Below are 20,081 nucleotides of genomic sequence, written 5' to 3'. Positions count from 1 at the left end.
TTTCTCAGCATGTTTATTCTTTGTGTAGAGAAAGGCCACTGATTTGTTTGAGTTAATTTTATATCTAGCTACTACACTGAAGCTGTTTATCAGGTTTAGGAGTTCTCTGGTGGAATGTTTAGGGTCAGTTATATATACTATCATATCATCTGCAAAAAGTGATATTTTGACTTCCTCCTTTCCAATTTGTATCCCCTTGATCTCCTTTTGTTGTCTAATTGCTCTGGCTAGGACTTCAAGTACAATGTTGAATAGGTAGGGTGAGAGTGGACAGCCTTATCTAGTCCCTGATTTTAGTGGGATTGCTTCCAGCTTCTCACCATGTACTTTGATGTTGGGTAGAATTGATGCATTCTTATCTCCTTGTACAAAGCTCAAGCCTGAGTGGATTAAAGAACTCCACATAAAACCAGAGACACTGAAATTTATAGAGGAGAAAGTGAGGAAAACCTTCAAAGATATGGGCACAGGAAAAAAAATTGATAAACAGAACCGCAATGGCCTGTGCTGTAAGATCAAGAATTGACAAATGGGACCTCTTAAAATTGCAAAGCTTATGTAGGGCAAAAGATACTGTCAATAAGACAAAAAGACCACCAACAGATTGGGAAAGGATCTTTACCTATCTTAAATCTGATAGGGGACTAATATCCAATATATACAAAGAGCTCAAGAAGCTGAACTCCAGAAATTCAAATAACCCCATTAAAAAATGGGGTACAGAGCTAAACAAAGAATTCTCAACCGAGGAATAACAAAGGGCCGAGAAGCACTTGAAAAAACGTTCAACATCCTTAATCATCTGGGAAATGCATATCAAAAAAAAAAAAAAAAAAAAAAAACCCTGAGATTCTACCTCACACCAGTCAGAATGGTTAGGATCAAAAATTCAGGTGACAGCAGATGCTGGCAAGGATGTGGAGAAAGAAGAACACTCCTCCATTGTTTGTGGGATTGCAAGCTTATATAACCACTCTGGAAATCATTCTGTCGGTTCCTCAGAAAACTGGGCATAGTACTACCAGTAGATCCCACAATACCTCTCCTGGGCATATACCTAGAACATGTTGCAACTGGTAATAAGGACATATGCTCCGCTATGTTTATAGCAGCCCTATTTATAATAGCTAGAAGCTTGAAAGAACCCAGATGTTCCTCAACAGAGGAATGGATACAGAAATGTGGTACATTTACACAATGGAGTACTACTCAGGTATTAAAAAAATGAATTTATGAAATTCTTGGGCAAATGGAAGTATGTGGAGGATATCATCCGGAGTGAGGTAACCCAATCACAAAAGAAGTCATTAGATATGCACTCACTAATAAGTGCATATTAGCCGAGAAACCTAGAATACCCAAGATACAACTTCCAAAACACAAGAAAATCAAGAAGGAAGACCAACTCGTGCATACTTCATTCCTCCCTAGAATATAGGGAATAAAATATCCATGAAAGGAGTTGCAGAGACAAAGTTTGGAGCTAAGATGAAAGGTTGAACCATCCAGAGACTGCCCCACCAGGGGGATCCTTCCCATAATCAGCCACCAAAAGCAGACACTATTGCATAGGCCAGCAAGATTTTGCTGAAAGGACCCTGAGATAGCTGTCTCTTGTGAGGCTTTGCCAATGTTTGGCAAAAACAGAAGTGGACACTCACAGTCATCTATAGGATGGAACACAGGGCCCCCAATGTAGTAGCTAGAGAAAGTACCCAAGAGCTGAAGGGGTCTGCTACCTTATAGGTGGAACAACAATATGAACTAACCAGTATCCCCAGAGCTCGTGTCTCTAGCTGCATATGTAGCAGAAGATTGCCTTGTTGGCCATCATTGGGAAGAGAGGCCCCTTTGTTTTGCAAACTTTATATACCTCAGTACAGGGGAAAAACAGGGCCAAGAAGTGGGTGTGAGTAGGTAGGGGAGCAGGACAGGCAGAGAGTATAGGGGACTTTTGGGATAGCATTTGAAATGCAAATGAAGAAAATATCTAAAAAAATGTCAAAAAAGAATAAATACTTACTAGACACTTAAAAAAAAGGAGCATGGCAGCTTCCAGGAAGGCATGGTGCAGTAGTTGCTAAGAGTTCTACACCTTCGACTGAAGTCCACTAGGTGAAGACTGACTTCCAAGAAGCCTACCCCCACAATGACACTTTTCCACCCACAAGCACACAACTTCTGCTCCCTGGGCCAAGGATAGTCAAACCACAACACCATCTATCCTTTTTTTTTTCCTCTTTCATATACTGTTAGAATGTTGAACAGGTAGAAGAAAGGATGGAGAAGGGTGGAAGAAAAATCTCTTATAGTAGCCAAATTCTAGCTACACTAGAGAATCAATCCATCCAGAAGAATGAAACCAAAACTCTGTATCTCACTGTGTACAAACTTCAACTGGATCAGTGCCATTTTGACACCTTGAAGGATATTTTGCTTTCTATCAGGATTCCCTAACCTAATTTCTTCAGTCACCCAGGTTGTATACTGACATCTGAAGATTTAGAGCTAGGAAAGCTCTAAAGCAAATGGATGGACCTGGAGGGTATCATCCTGAGTGAGGTAACCCAATCACAAAAGAACTCACACAATATGTACTCACTGATAAGTGGATATTAGCCCAGAAACTTAGGATACCCAAGATATAAGATACAATTTGCTAAATGCATGAAACTCAAGAAGAACAAAGACCAAAGTGTGGACACTTTGCCTCTTCTTAGAATTGGGAACAAAACACCCTTTGAAGGAGTTATGGAGACAGTTTGGAGCTGTGACGAAAGGATGGGCCATCTAGAGACTGCCATACCCGGGGATCTATCACAAAATCAGCCTCCAAACGCTGACAGCATTGCATACACCAGCAAGATTTTGCTGAAAAGACCCCGCTATAGCTGTTTCTTGTGAGGCTATGCTGGGGCCTAGCAAACACAGAAGTGGATGCTCACAGTCAACTATTGGATGGATCACAGGGCACCCAATGGAGGAGCTAGAGAAAGTACCCAAGGAGGTAAAGGGATCTGCAACCCTATAGGTGGAACAATATGAACTAACCAGTACCACCAGGAGCTCGTGTCTCTATGTATCAGAAGATGGCCTAGTCAGCCATCACTGGGAAGAGAGGCCCATTAGTCTTGCAAACTGTATATGCCTCAGTACAGAGTAATGCCAGGGCCAAGAAGTGGGAGTGGGTGTGTAGGGGAGTTGGGTGGGGAGGGTATGCAGAATTTTCGGGATAGCATTTGAAATTTGAAATGTATATAAAGAAAATATCTATTAAAATAAATAATAATAATAATAATAATAATAATAATAAAACAATATACAGCAAACCGGTAGCCAACATTAAAGTAAATGGAGAGATGCTGGAAGCTATCCCACTAAAATCAGGGACTAGACAAGGCTGCCCACTTTCTCCCTCCCTATTCTATAGTACTTGAAGTCCTAGCCAGAGCTATTATACAACAAAAGGAGATCAAGGGGGCATAAATTGTGAAGGAAGAAGTCAAAATATCACTATTTGCAGATCATATGTTAGTATATATAAGTGACCCTAAAAATTCTATCAGGGAATTCCTAAGCCTGATAAATAGCTTCAGTGAAGTAGCTGGACATAAAATTAACTCAAAGAAATCAGTGACCTTTATCTACACAAGGGATAAACAGGCTGAGAAAGAAATTAGGGAAACAACACCCTCCAATAGTCACAAATAATATAAAATACCTTGGTGTGCAAGCCCAGACACTATTGCATATGCCAGATATATTTTGCTGACAGGACCCTGAAGATCATATGCCCCAGTTCAGGGGAATTCCAGGGCCAGGAACCAGGAGTGGATGGGTTGGGGAGCAGTGCAGGGGGAGGGTACATGGGGGCCTTGAGGATAGCATTTGAAATGTAAATGAAGAAAATATCCAATAAAAAATGATGTTGAAAACTCTATCTAAGGAAGTGAATGATCTGTATGATAAGAACTTCAGGTCTCTGAAGAAGAAATTGAAGAAGTCCTCTGTAGATGGAAAGATCTCCTATGGGCATGGATTGGCAGGATCAATATAGTAAAAATGTCTATCTTGCCGAATGCAATCTACAGATTCAGTGTAATCCCCATCAAAATTCCAACTCAATTCTAATGATGCTGGTAGAGGATTTTAAGAAGGACATAAATAATTCCCTTAAAGAATTACAGGAGAAAACAGGAAAACAGGTAGAAATTTCCTGAAAGAGGAAACACAAAAATCTCTTAAAGAATTACAGGAAAAGACAACCAAACAGATGAAGGAATTGAACAAAATCATCTAGAATCTATAAATGGAAGTAGAAACAATACAGGAATCACAAAGGGAAACAACTGTGGAGATAGAATTCCTAGGGAAGAAATCAGGAACCATAGATTTGAGCATCAGAAACAGAATACAGGAGATGGAAGAGAACCTCAGGTACAGAAGATTCCATAGAAAACATGGACATAACAATCAAAGGAAATGCAAAATGCAAAAAGATCCTAACTCAAAACATTCAGGAAATTCAGGACACAATGAGAAGACCAAACCTAAGGATAATAGGCATAGATGAGAATGAAGATTTTCAACTTAAAGGACTAGTAAATATCTTCAACAAAATTAAGAAGAAAACTTCCCTAACCTTAAGAAAGAGATGTCCATGAACATACAAGAAGCCTACAGAACTCCAAATAGACTGGACCAGAAAAAAATTCCTCCTGTCACATAATAATCAGAACAACAAATGCACTAAACAAAAATAGAATATTAAGAGCAGTAAGGGAAAAAGGTCAAGTAATATATAAAGCCACACCTATTAGAATCACATCAAACTTCTCACCAGAGACTATGAAAGCCAGAATATCCAGGACAGTTGTCATACAGACCATAAGAGAACACAAATGCCAGCCCAGGCTACTATACCCAGCAAAACTCTCAATTAGCATAGATGGAGAAACCAAAGTATTCCATGACAAAACCCAATTTACACAGTATCTTTCCATGAATCCAACCCTTCAAAGGATAATAAAGGAAAAACTCAACACACAGAGGGAAACTACACCCTAGAAAAGGCAAGAAAGTAATCTTTCAATGAACCAAGAAGAAATTAGCCACATTAGCATGATCCCAACTCTAAGAAGAAAAATAACAGGAAGCAACAATTACTTTTGCTTAATATCTCTAATATCAATGGACTCAATTCCCCAATAGAAAGACAGAATAACAGACTATCTACGTAAACAGGACCCAACATTTTGCTGCATACAGGAAACCCACCTTAGGGTAAAAGACAGACACTACCTCAGAGTGAAAGGCTGGAAAATAAGTTTTCAAGCAAATGTCCCCAAGAAACAAGCTGGAATAGCCATTTTAATTTTGAAGAAAATCGACTTTCAACATAACATTATCAAAAAAGAAAAGGAAGGTCAAGAATTGACAAATGGAACCTCATAAAATTGCAATGCTTCTGTAAGGCAAAGGCCACTGTCAGTAAGACAAAAAGACCACCAACAGATTGGGAAAAGGTCTTTACCAATCCTAAATGCAATAGAGGGCCCTTGGTCTTGTGACGTTTCTATGCCCCAGTACAGGGGAATGCCAGGGCCAGGAAGCAGATGTGGGTGGGTTGGTGAGTAGGGGTAGAGGGGAGGGAAATGGGGGGGTGTTCATGGGGAAACCGGAAAGGGCGATAACATTTGAAATGTAAAGAAAGAAAATATCTAATAAAAAAAAGGAAAAATATAAAGGCAACAGACAAGTGGGCAAAGAGGTCAGACACATAAAGCTAAAAGGAAAGAAAGAGTGGAAGCAGCAACACAGATAAATGTTATGCCTCTCATTACTGAGTCTTTGGACCACTTCCTGTGGATTCTCTAAATTACTTTCAAACTCCAAGTCTTATGTTCCAAAGATATGTTTGTCTTTGTACATAAATTAGACACCCAGACAATCAGTTTGGCTATGGTTGCTGCCTGGCAGGAGACTACCGTACAAGCAAATTTTTCACTGCACTAAAGTTAAAAGGAATGTTTTAAGCATAAGTCATCTTAAGAAAGACTGTCCAAAATTAGAGGCATAGACAGTCAAATTGTTCCCCTAGGGTCTGTCCTCATTGCAGGAGGTTCAATATGCTCAGATTAAAAAATATTTACATTTGAGTTAATGTGATGTTCAGAGTAGCCTCAGAGAAGCTTGTGTGAAGTTTCTTGTGTTTTGCAAACCATGACTAAGGAAGTTCTTGGGACCTCACTTCTCCCTGCCTTCAGGGGATTTCTTTTTAGCTAAATGACCTTGCTTCAGATCTACCCAGGTGTTGTTCATAATAAAGTTTAAATTCAAAATTTATAAAAGGTCAATCAGGCTATAGAACTTATAAAGGCATTACAAGCTGGCTTGCCTACTCCATATAAAGTTATTATAGATTTGAAAGTTTGTTTTTTCCTTTACATCCTGTTAATTGTAAAGAGTTTGCTTCTAGTGAACTGGTGACAATTAAAAAATTTTGCCTCTAGGTATGGCTAATGTAGCTTTACATTATGTAAGAAGAATTTTTATTGTCTCTGCTTCAATACAAGAAGCTAAGAGTTTGATTCTTTCAGTGTGTATTGTTTCTTAAATGAAAAGTAATTTATTAGCACATGCTTCTAAAGAAACATTTACTTCAAATCTTTGCTGTCACATAATGAACTTTAAAGTTTTAGAGAATAGCTATTGCTCCATAAAAGAGATTCAGAGGCAATATCTTTCTAATATTTAGGGTTTTATTTATCCTAGAAAAATTGTGGTACAAGAGAATTTAAGAAAAAAAAAGGGATGTTGCTTATTACAAATTATTTTCGAAAGCTTCCAGGAGATGTTAATTGACTAAGACCTCACCTTAAACTCACCACAGGAGAACTTAGCCTTTGTTAGATGCTATCAAGTGAGATTCAAATCAACTGGTGAGAAACAAAAAAGCTTTGTGAAAAGTAGAGAAAGCTGTGATCAATTATAATCAAGGGTAATCAAATATTAGCTGCTTATTTTGGCAAAGAGAACATTAATGTAGAATCATGTAAAGTTTTAACATCCTATTATGACGCTTAAATTTGGATGCCAAAAACCTTGTTGCTGAGTGAGTGCCTTATACTATTCTACAACCAAGCCTACATATGCCTAGGTAAAGTGAAAGGATCCACTTATTGGCACATGGCATGATCCTGTTCAGGTACTTAAAATGGGGAAGAGGAGGCATGTTTCTGTTCTTTTCCACAGAATGCTGCAGGAGCATGCTAGCTTCCAGAATGATTCCTGTGAGTTCCAGGCTGACCTGTGAGTTCCTGAGTGCCCTGACAATGTTGACATGAAAGCTGTATTGAGCACACAGAGAAGGAGGAATCCAGAAGAGCAGACACTTGCAAGCAAAATGAAAACACTCTTCCTATCTCCACCACAGACTACACTAAGGAGAACCAACCTGGTGCTGACTTAAAATAAAAACAACTAAAAAGCTGACTCGTGAGGCAGAGGGACTGATACAGAGAATGGACAAGATATTTTCGTCAGAGACAATGTTTTTGGCCATTCAGGCCAACTCCCCTATAGCTGTGAAAGCTTGTGTGCCTTACACGTATGCTATATTGTTGGGTAATTTTGATAGAGTTAAGATTGAAAGAAAGATGAAATTTCAAAACCTGTAAGTCATATAAAGTACTCAGAAATTGATGGTTGTTTGTGAGCCTAGAGGCTACCTGGGGCTGAGAACAAAGAAGAACAAACCTGGGCATGCCCCATCCTTAAAGCATTCCTGGGAACAGCTTGACCATAAAGATAAAGAGGAATGTGAGGACATACAGGGCTATCTGAATTGAGTCAACAACCATCTGGCCCGGCACCTCCCTCTACCCATTGCCCTTTGACACAGTTTAAAGTCATAAATTAACCAGATACTCTGCTAGCATTGATAAACATCCAACTCACAGAATCCTGACACCCTGACCTGCACGTATTCTTTTGCTGACATGTAATCTTTCTGCTGATGTTTGAATAAGCCAATAGTGTGCCACTATGCTGAATTCCACACCCCTAAGCCCTTTACCCCATAAAAACCTCTAGCTTTCGAGCCTCGGGGTCGAATCCACTTCTCCTGCATGAGATACGTTTGGACCTGGAGCTCCGCCATTAAACTGCCTCGTGTGTTTGCAGCAAGAAGGATTCTCGTGTTTCTTTGGGTGCGGTCTCTCTCCCGAGACTAGAGTGGGGGTCCCTGAAAGGGGGTCTGGGTCTTACAAGATCACCAATCTTGGCAAGTCTTTTCATATTAATTGTAATTCTTGCCAATTAACTAATTGTGTGGATCCTAACTTAGATAAGGAATCTGCTGTTATGATGTTGTTAAAAAGACCTGCTTATGTTTTTCTGCCTTTAGAGTTAGGAAATGATCCTTAGTTTATTACTGCTTTAATTGCAATTTTAACTTTTTTTGCAGTATCTACCACAGCTTTAGTTCGGCAACTACATACCTCTCATTTTGTTATAAACTGGAGGCAAAGGTTAATGCTTAAAAAAAAGGTAGGTTTAGCAATAGATTGAGACAGGATATAGCAAATATTAAGGCTAGGTTAACAGAATTTTTAGATATTAGCAGAAGCCATTTGGATACTTGGAACATTGGTGAATTGGCAAGAGATTTAAAGAATATCCTAAGTGCATTAAATCCCTTGGATTGGGTTCACTATATAATCTTGCTTGCTATTATTATTGACATTATCTTATTAGTAATTGTGTTTTCACTAATCTTTAGAGTTCTTCTGAGATATGTAGCTACCATTAGGCTGGACATTATGGAACTTTGTCTAAAAAATAAAAACAGGGGGAACTGCTACATCCACTCCAGTAGTGACAAGTGTGACAGGCCCCAAAAACCTGGGTGCTGTCCTGAGGCAAAAAGTTCACAGAAACTTAGTCTCCTGGAATTGTGGCATCCTGTATAATGAATGCTCCGATGTCCTTGCTTTAGTTGGTAAACAGATTTGTGTGCTTTCCCTTAATATTGCTTTATTATAAGTGCCTCTATTTGACACATAGCTAAGTTAAAGTCTAGGCAGTCCTTGGTCTGACCCTGGGCATGGATAGCTAAGTCACTGCCCTACACAGGAATTTACCATTCTCTAGGAAGAAGGAAGTTTGTGATCTAAGGAGAAACCAGAGTATATACTTAGAACTATAGATAGCTGAGTTACACCCATATATAAGTATTTACAATGGCCTAGGGGGGAGGTGGACTATACAATAGCCTAGAATAGGAGCTATGGCAAGGGCACGAAGCCCTTGCCCCTGGCTTCTAAGATTAAATGGACCTTAGGTGGAATTGTTTTTGATCCCAGTTGTTAACATTGAATTTTATCCCAGTTGGTTCCTGCCAGTCCTTTCGTGTTTGCATTCCTCTGTTTTGTTTAAGAATCCAGTAACCTCATTGTACCTTGCTGGTGTGTCACCTAACTTCCCTATTTTCTTCTGTATAAAAAGCTTGATGCTCGATTTGACAAATTACATTCAGATCCAGCACACTCTCGTGTCTGAGTCTGTCAATTCCTGCCAACTCTATGCCCATCTGTCTGAACCCTTGATTCTCACGGATTGAGGGGGCCCGATTAGGCCTGGTTCGTGGCAGTCTGACTCCTTAAAACAGGCCAAATTGCCTGTGCTGAATTCATTTTGGAAATGGAGGACTTTAGTGTTCTTTTAAATTTTTATTTTTAGTCTTTGAAAATAAACATGAATTCATTTAAAGAGAAAAATGACATATTTTTAATTTGGCAAACTAGAATTTCTCCATAAGAATAGGGTCACTTTTTTTGACCCTGTCTTTTACACACATCCCTTCTACTTAGGGACACTTTGAATAGAAGTGTAATTATTCCAGTCACTTCAAGGAGTAGTATTTAAAGAAAAGCCTCTTAATTCTTCCCAGGTACTTAGACCTCCATCTGGTAGCTGCTCCTAGCTTTTTAACAGGGCCTTATTAGAGCAGAATAGTAATGGCCATTTGACTTTCAGCAGAGATAATTGAGACACACAGTCATGTCTATAGATAGCATACACACACATAGAAGTAAAGTTTTTAAATAGATAAATCAATTCCATTTTAAAATATAAAAAAAGATAGGACAAAACACAATTAATACAAGTTAGTACAGGGCTACAGCATCTTAAGCAGTATGTTCTTCTAGTTTTTAATCTACTGTCTTAGAGCACTGGATATGGAACAAATACATGTGTGTGCCAGAAAAGTGCTGTACCACTGGGCTATAACACCAGCCCTTTACTTAAACTGTAATACAAGTAAACTCCAGCGATCACAGAGATATTGAATATGGGGTGCTGCCTAAAAAATGTAAATAAAGAAAATATCTAATAAAAAAAGAAAAGAAAAAAGAAAAAATGTATGCATAATTACAAGACTATGACCTGGAACTGAGAAACCCAATGAGAGACAAAGCAGTCACTTAACTTTGTGTAGGTTTGAGCAAAGGGATTTCTTAAGTTTCCAGAATAAAGACGGTGTGCTATGGAGGTGTGTGGAGAACGTGTACATTAAGAGTTGTTATCACTATGCAGATAGATGTCCAGGTAACCTCCTTTTGGAAATGTTTGTATGGGCTCCTTGCTATGCAGGAGTGGAGGTGGTAATATCACTTAAGAGGCCTCTTTCTTTGCCTTTCTAATGCAGATGCATGCAAATTTCTTCTTATGAAGATACAGCTGTTTAGAGCCATTCCTATCCTCAGAGACATGGAGCATCTGAAAAAACTTGAAATCTGACAAGAAACATTTGGGGTGGAATGTTTTACTCCCTCCAAATAGACCTCCTTTTCCCCCTCTGTACAAAGACAGTGAATTAGGAACAGGACTGAAGCTAATTTGGAACATAGACTACACAATATAACACTAATATATCTTGCATGTCAGAAGCTAAAAGTTATTCTATTTTTTTTCTAATTACTTTTCCTGTTCAATAAGCACTGGCTACACAGTCCTGAGCTAAATATTCATAAGCTGAAGCTTAGTTTTGTGAACCAACTTTTGACATGTTCAGGTTCACCCTACTCCCTAAACTTTCACAATTCTTTGAACATGGCTTCCCATGACTTATTGGATAAAATATCATATTACACTACATGACTTCTAGAAAAACTGACTTAGCTTTTCATGCAGACACCAGTCTCCACTTGAGACAACCCTGGGAAGAATGCACATCACCTGTGCCAGTCTGGACTGGCTCTCTGTACACTGGTTTTCTTCTGGTGTTATAAAACAGGGTCTGGATATAGTGCTCTCATTCCTCAAAGCAGCATTTTTTTTTTTTTTTTTTATGGTCATTGCCTTCTTGCACTGGTGGAAGTCCAGCTAGTTCCTGTAATAGTCCTTATAAACAGTTGAATGGCAGATGCAGCTGTCAAGATGGGCAATCCTGTAGTTCCTCGTTTTTGCTTTAGCATCTTTTACCAGAAGTGGTTCCTTGAGATGTCTTTGAACTAGCTCCCAACAGATGTGGCCCTAGGGCAAGAGGCCAGATATGAAATGAAAACTAGCCTGAGTTATCTATTTTTAAAATAATTTTTGTTTACAGTTATTTGGGACTATGAGCCCCCAAAATTAAAATCAATTAATGAACTTTATATGATTACACATACACACACACACACACACACACACACACACACGCACACGCACACGCACACGCACTCCACTGGTTCTGTTCTGTAAGGAAACCTACCTAATCCAAATATACACCAGGATTGATACACAGGTACCATGCATTAGTGCCCTCCAGCCTTTCTTATTTATTAGGATTCTTACCTTATTTCCTAGATTGGACATCACATTGCAGTGTCAATTTTTACATATGTGTGTATATGTGAGTGTATACATATGATTTTGTGCACCTCTAACCTAAAAACTACAAATAAGAAACTCATATATTTGTATTTCTATGACTGGCTTACTTTACTTAGTATGGTTACGTCATACTGCATCACTTCTCCCTAAAACAATGTAGCTTCATTTTCCTTAATGGATTACAAAAAAATCCCATTGCATGTATCGGCCATGCTGTTTTTATTCATTCCTCTGTTGTGGATGCTGGTTGGCTCCATAGCTTAACTACTATGAACAGTACTGTGATAAACTAATATGTAAGTATGACATTATAATGGAGGTAATTAACCAATAGGATATATATGGGTAATATGGTACATCTCTTGTTTCTCTTTCTTCCTTCCCTCTTTCTTTCTTTCTTTCTTTCTTTCTTTCTTTCTTTCTTTCTTTCTTTCTTTCAGCAATCTCCATACTGACTTCCACAATGGCTGGCAAACTTTACAGTCCCATCTGTGGTATGCTCTGAGCTAGTCTCATGTTTAAAGTTCATACAATTCTTCATATGGAGTCTCCCCAAGGCCGCTTCTCTTTTGGAAGGCGGTTACCTCTACTCAGTCAAATAGGGTCAGATCTGCCTCCCAAATCAGGCAGTCAGGCCAGCATAAACCTCAGAGAAGACAGTTTATTTTGACTATTTAGTTTGTATCTAATTCCCAGCAGCATTTTCAATACAATAGGCAGTCTCTATCTGTCCAGTTCTCCCACTATTGTCAGAGAAGATGGGCATCATTGGACACAACTTGAACTTTATCCAACAGGTAGGAGTCAAAGCCCAACACTATACCACACAGAGTTGGTACAAGAGGTTGGGAAGATGGATTTTATGACTGCGTCCACTCTGAATATTTTTCCTAGCCCTAAAACAGAAATGATATTAGTTTGTCTCCAGAAAGTATTTTCTAATTGTAACTTACAAATATAAAGATGAGTTACAAATTTTCGCATTTTATGTTAAATCCAATGAAAAAGATAGTTCTATGGAGGAAAAATGTTTTATCCAACAGTTCTCTGGAAGTGGAAAGAAGATGGCATTATTTCTCTTATTACTAACATCTACACTGAGAGTCCAAGAATCACAATGATTTAGAAAAGACCCTTGGACATAATTGTAGAACTGCTCTTGTATTAACCATGTCTTCTCAAATATCTGTTGCTACATACCCCGATATAATGAGTAAGAAATCCAATAGAATCCTGCTCTGCAGTAAGTTGGCCTTTAAATTACCATATACATGGGGGTCCATTTTTCCACCTTCAACTCTAGATAAGGCAGAATCTTTTTAATTGTTACTCTGGAACATGATGTCTGAATATTATAAATTACATTGTTGAGTGTCTGTAGGTATTCCCTGTGGCACTTTATAACATATTGTTGTCATTTGAATGTTGCCATCCATAATCCTTTCACAGGTTCTTATGAGTTCGCTGATAGATGATATGTAACACTTTGGGACCTCCATGTATGTGAATGGCAATACAAGAATTCCCAAGAGCAAGTTACAGCCAATGGAAATAAAGAAGGAGAAAACCAGTGGTATACTGATGGATGAGAAGCTAGCACCATTTATACACAAAATGTCACGCCTTCTTATCTTCGCTGGAAAGGTTTCTGGTGCATCTTTTCATGTAACTGGCTTTTGAAATTGCTGCAGCATTATCCATCTACATTATCCATGATGTATCCCAGACAGGTAGAAGTGTGTTAGGCTTCTTGTAATTATTTTCTTTCCACACTGCAGGCTCCTCTGTGTCTTGCTATCACCCTCTTCAAAGCCCCTGCCACATCTCTGTTCCTCAGACTATAAATAACAGGGTTGAGCAAGGGGGTGAGGATGGTATAAAAGGCTGAGAAGATTTTATCTTTGAGTGGGGTGTGATAGGCTTGGGGAAGCATATAGGTGTACAGAGCAGCCCCATAAAATAATGTCACCACAATCACATGTGATGAGCAGGTGGCAAAAGCCTTCTTCCTCCCTTCTTCAGACTTTATGTGATGTACTGTGATCAGTATCTGGGCATAAGATGTGATCACCACAGAGAAGGGGACCAACAGCATTACAACACAGCAGATGTACATCACCATTTCATATATGGCTTTGTCACCACAGGCCAGCCTCAGCATTGTGGGAGCCTCGCAGAAAAAGTGATTGATCTTGTGGGATGCACAGAATGGGAGACTCATGGTGATGGGAGTGAGAAGGAAACTGTCCAAAGCCCCGCCGAACCAAGAGCTGGCCAAAATAAACCAGCAGACCCTCCGACTCATGAGGACAGGATAACGGAGCGGATTACAGATGGCCACGTAGCGGTCATAGGCCATAAGTCCCAGCAGGAAGAACTCGGCCCCTACAAAGCCCATGTAGAGAAAGTACTGGGCTGTACAGGCAGCAAAAGAGATGATCCCTTTACCTACAATGTAATCAACCAAAATCTTAGGCACAATAGTGGAGATATACATCATGTCAATGAAGGAGAGGTGGCTGAGGAGGAAGTACATGGGGGTGTGGAGGTGAGGGTCTATGTGAATGAGAAAGATCATAACCCCATTTGCCATTATGGCCATGAAGAACGTGGCACAAATGACACTGAACAGGAAGCCTGAGGCTTTGTTGTGAGTAAAGAGTCCCACAAAGGTGAAGTCACTGGGAAAGGTTTTGTTTCCATCCATAGGTTTATACCTGAGCTGGAAGTATAAAGAGAGAAGGAGACGTTATTGGAAATTACAAAGGTAAGAGGAATCATTACAAATGTATGAATGAGACTCCTTTGTCTGTTGTCAAGTGCTTTCTGGGAAGTCAATTATAGCCTCTCTTTTGGTTATAGCTTTTTGTTGAAGAGTAATCTGAAAATCAGGGTTCCTGGTATGAAATTGAGTGGATATTTGAATAAACAGTTCTTAATGCAAAAAAATTGATTATTATTGTGTAGTATTTGGGCCCTATAGAGCTGCTCCTCCTCCTCCTCCTTCTCCCCCCTCCTCCTCCTCCTCTTTCTCTTTCATGTATAGTCTGATTGCTTTAAATGTGCATTCAACATCAAAACAACAAATATTTTAAATTAATTTTATAAAACCAAGTAATTTAGAACAATATTTGATCAGATGGTAAATTTTCTTCATAGTTTAAAAATGCACCAATTCAAGTCTGGAAATGAATTTGGCTTAGTAGATAAAGACAGTCACCACCAAGTTTGATAACCCAAATTTAAGCCACAGAACTCATGATTGAAGGAGAGAAGTGACTCCTGAAAGCTGTCTTCTGATGTCTACATGTGTGCCATGATACCCCCATAAATGATAAATAAATAAATGTTATAATAAAAAAGAAATAGAAAAGATTTTACCAATTACACTAGAAATAACCACGAAGCTGTGGACTCTATTGGAAACTATAAGCTATAGTGAGTGGGATAAAAATAACACTCATTATTGACCATGCCTCTCAGACAATTTCTCATTAATATACTGCTGTATCCTGTTTATGCACTGACATGTTTGCAAAAATTTTGGTGATGCTGTAGTAGACATCAAGGAGTGTTTACTTGTGTTTTAATATCTCCTTGCAAGAGAAACATTGAAAGCAGTAACAGAAGAGGAAAATATGTTTGGATAGTGTTAGAAAGAGCCATGGGGGAAACATTATCAACAGACAGTAAGAGGATGAACATCAAACTATCAGTAGATTTCAGTATGGTCTTGCACTACAGAATAGAAGACAGTAAAGCATAACAGAGCTTAGACTCCTGAGAAAACAAAAGCCAATTTAGGAAGAGAACTGACTTTGAGGGAGGACCGGAGTGCTGAGCTGCTGGTAGAGCAGTTGCTTAGTATGCATGAGGCCCTGAGTCCAAATTTACCACCATATCAAACAAATAAACAACTGTGAAATAGATGGCAAGGGATAGGCAGTCAGTTTTTCAAAATAAGTAAGCCAGAGTAATGAGCTCAAATTAATTTTTTAAGTATCACCAATGGAATGAACAGTTCAATGATTATGTAACATCACATTTTAACATATTTACAGAACATTTAATATATTTATCCTGATTTTTTATGAAATTCTCCATTTTCAATATTTGTGCTATTTATCATCACCATCACACTCATTATCATAAAGATCAATCATTATTACTTTAGCATTTCCCTTGACATTAAAGGATTGCAAGAGGAAGACAAGAGGTTAGACTGCCACAGTCCTGGTTGTGTCGTCTGACCTGTGTCACCACCAGTCTCCTTAAACATCTGAGACATTTTTGCTCTCAAAAGTTTCTTGATTTATTGAGGCAGTTATGAGCTCTAGAAATGGTAATGTGACAAAAAGTCTGAAGGGTCTTCCAGCCCAGGGAGCACATAGAGTCCCCAGAGGGATGAGCATCTGGACGAATGAAAGACACACAGATCGAACATAGAGGGGAAAGAAGAAAACCAAATCATTCTGTAGGCTGGACACACATTTGTGACATGAGTGAAAATATATTGGAATATGTCAAAATGATGACATATGAAGATGATGGTGATGATAAATAGCACAAGTAGTGAAAGTGGGGAATTTCTTAAAAGATTAGGATAAATATGCGAAATGTTCTGTAAATTGGTAAAATGTGATGTTACATAATCATTGAATTGTAGTTCATTCCATTGGTGATACTTAAAAACATTATTTTGAGCTCATTACTCTGGCTTACCTATTTTGAGAAATTGCCTATCTCTCTTCATCTATTTCATGTTTTTTTTAAAATTTGTTTAATATGATGCTAAAGTTGGACTTAGGGCCTCATGCATACTAACAGGCAACAAGAGTGAAAATATATTGGAATATGTCAAATTTAAAAACCTCCATTATAGGGTTGTTCTTTAATGATACATTTTGTCTGATATGTATAAGATGTTTGGCTCTACTCTATCACCAGTAATAATAATAATAATTATTATTATTATTTATTAATAAAAACAAGCAATCATCTGAAGGTCAAAGGAAGTAATCAACAGTGAAGAAACCATCTATAAGACAGGAAAAAACTTTTGAAAAATGTGGCAATAAAACAACTCTGTACTAAAAGTGAAGATAAATTTTAATTAAAAAATCTATCTATCTATCTATCTATTAATTAATTTATTTAAATGTATGAGTGCTCTGTCTGCATGTACACCTGCATGCCAGAAATAGGCATCAGATCACATTACAGATGGTTGTGAGCCACCATGTGGTTGTTGGGAATTGAATTTAGAACCTCTGGGACAACAGCTAGTGCTTTTACACTGAGCCATCTCGGCAACCCCAAAATATTTTTTAAAACACCAATAAACTAATCAAAATTGAGGACAAGTGTTTAAACTATTTCTTTACATTTTTGAGATTATAATATAATGATAACATTTCCCTCTTCCCTTTCCTCCCTCCACAATCTCCCGTGTACCTTTCTGTTTGTCTGTCTTTCTATTTATTTGTTTATACCTATAAGTATATGTGTTTATATATTTTAGACATATATTTCTAAATATAAGACGCTCAGTACATATAAAGTTACATGTATATATGTTTTCAGGGATGACCTTTGCCCCTGGATACCGATTGGTGTGCACATCCCCAGAGAAGACCACGTCCCCTACTCCAAGCTTTTCTCAGTTACCTATAGGTCATTTTTTCTGTTCGTTTTTTTTTTTTTTTTTTTTTTTGTCTTTTGTCTTTTTTGCTTTGTTTCAACACATGTCTCACTATGTACCCCAGTTCTCCTGGAACTCATTGTGTAGATAAGGCTGACCTCAAACTGACAGAGATCTACCTGTCTCTGCCTCCTGAGTGCTCCAATTAAAGGTGTACACTATGGCATCCTGTCCATATGTAGTTCTTTGTGTAGAGTTAAGGCCAAATATATTTCTAAGGACAAATAATACATGACTTCCAGAGGCCTGGGATATGATCTTGTTTGCAGAGCATGTGTCTAGCATACCAAATCTCATTGCTGTGAGTAAATAACATACCTAAAGGAATGGCTAATTTTAGTGCGTCTCATTATGTCAGTGAAGGCATAGCTGTAGGTGATAGATTCCAGCTACACTGGAAAGTGCTTGCTCACATCTGGGCAGATCAGGAAACACAGATGGTATAGAAAAGAGGGCTGGACTATATGTCTCATGGCCTGACTTGCAGATGTGCCCACCTTACAAAAATTCCACAAATCCTACCCCTACAAACAGCTGGAGACTAAGTATTTAAACACAAGTTTGGGGGGAACATTTTACATTGAAACAGCTCACATGCACATGGCTGTGGATTTTATCCACAGCACCACACAAATAAATTCACTAAATTCCCAGTATCATTAATTGACAGGAAAATTTAAATCAAGACCATGATGCAGTATCATTGTCAGTCATAAAGACAAGGTAAGTGCTGGTGGCTATCTTCCTATATTTACTGCAGCACAGTCTTGCCGTCACTGTATGAAACCGACCTAACTGACTAAATAGTATTGACTGAGTGAGGACACATGCTTGCATACATAGACACACACACACACACACACACACACACACACACACACACACACACACCAGAATAGAGATAAGACAGAACTGTGACAAAATGACATTAAGCAACTTACATGTGCTTTTTCTCATATGCAGAACCTAAAATTATTGACACCTTAGAAGTTTGGAATAGGTAGATCTAGTGGATAGCAAGGACACGGAAAGGGTCCAAGGTTGTGGAGATTGGTCACCTTTGTTCACAAGTACTGTTGCTTATGAAGAGCACGTTTTGTGATTCAAGTATATATCAGAACAACCAAGGTGAATGATAAGTTTATTGTGTATTTCAAAGTACATGGAAAAAAAGAATTTGATGTTCTCATCTCACACACACACAAATAGATGGGGGCCATTTTGCAGAAATGACAATGGGAATTTAAAAAATTTTGTCACTACACTGCACATATACACACCAACCTATTGCTCTGCACTGAAATGCAAATAACAAATGCTGAATATGTCCTAATGAGTTTGAGAGGAGCTGGGAGGTATAGTAGGAGTTGAGGGTAAAGAAATAAAAGGTAGAAATGACATACATACAGTAGTACTCATATGGGAAATTCTATAAATAGCCTTAAATCAAAAATATGCAACAGACATTTGTGAACTCTAAGGTAAATGCAGTTGTATTATGAAGCTGATGCTGGGCTGTGCAGGCCATTTAAAGGGACTCTGTTCACAGTGCAGACCTCATCTCAAGTCACTGAAGAGAGTTTGGATTTGCAGCCTTGCCTGCTACTCACTATGGTTTGCTATGGGACCAGACCTGTGGGAGAGAGAAGATGTACCACCTGCATCACCAGCCAAGGGGTGGAATGCCACCACTGTGGCAGGACTAGAAAGAGATGGAGGTAGGAGGAGATTTATGGGTACAGGGGTACTTGAACACTCAAACGTTCAGGCAGGCTAACTTGTGTACATCTTCCACACCAGCTTCTATGGGGCTAACCTTCTCATGGCATTCACTTACACTGCCATGCAAAATGTGTTGGATAAAGGACCATCCTACATGCTACTGTGACCTCCCTGTAGTGGTTTTGGATGGGGTGAGGTGGGTCTTGTGGTTGAAGACTAGGGTTGGTGGGTATCATCTGTCTCTGACAATTATTTTTTATTAGATTTTTCTTTATTTACATTTCAAATATTCTCTCCTTTCCTCTTTTCCCCTCAGAACCCCCATCCCATTCCCCTCCCCCGCTCACCAACCCACCCACTCCTGCTTTCCTCCCCTGGCATTCCCCTACACTGGGGCCTCAAACATTCACAGGACCAAGGACCTCGACTAAGTCTTGAAGGACTTCACCCAGACCTACCTGATGTTCACAGTGTGTGGAGTTGACTCTGCCCTCTGCAATCTTTTTCTTAAACCAGTCACTTGTCATGTTCACATATACACTATCCATTCCAGTAAAAGGGACCTCCTCACTCAAAATGAATGAAATAAATAGATAAATAAGTGAAATAAAAAAATATTTCTTTGAAAATTTACCCAAATTTCTATTTCCCCATACACACACACACACACACACACACACACACACACACACACATATATGTGTATATATACATAAAAGAAAAATTGTAAATACAGATAGAAATTTCAATGAAGTTAAGTTTATGGTTTTATGAACAT

At 38.6% G+C, this 20,081-nt stretch overlaps 1 protein-coding gene across 1 annotated transcript; it reads right to left on the bottom strand.

Annotated features, from left to right (window-relative positions):
• Window positions 1–13,636: 13,636 nt before the first annotated feature.
• Window positions 13,637–14,587, bottom strand: LOC110309735 (olfactory receptor 2T6-like). Its single transcript, XM_021182467.2, has one exon. It carries the CDS (start codon window positions 14,585–14,587, stop codon window positions 13,637–13,639), a length of 951 nt encoding a protein of 316 aa, XP_021038126.1.
• Window positions 14,588–20,081: the final 5,494 nt, after the last annotated feature.

This window comes from Mus caroli, unplaced genomic scaffold, assembly GCF_978045245.1.
Source record: "Mus caroli unplaced genomic scaffold, Mus_caroli_1 scaffold_12, whole genome shotgun sequence".
Classification (NCBI taxonomy): domain Eukaryota; kingdom Metazoa; phylum Chordata; class Mammalia; order Rodentia; family Muridae; genus Mus; species Mus caroli.
The sequence above is the reverse complement of the archived record's forward strand: the minus strand, read 5'-3'. Positions and strand labels throughout refer to the sequence as shown.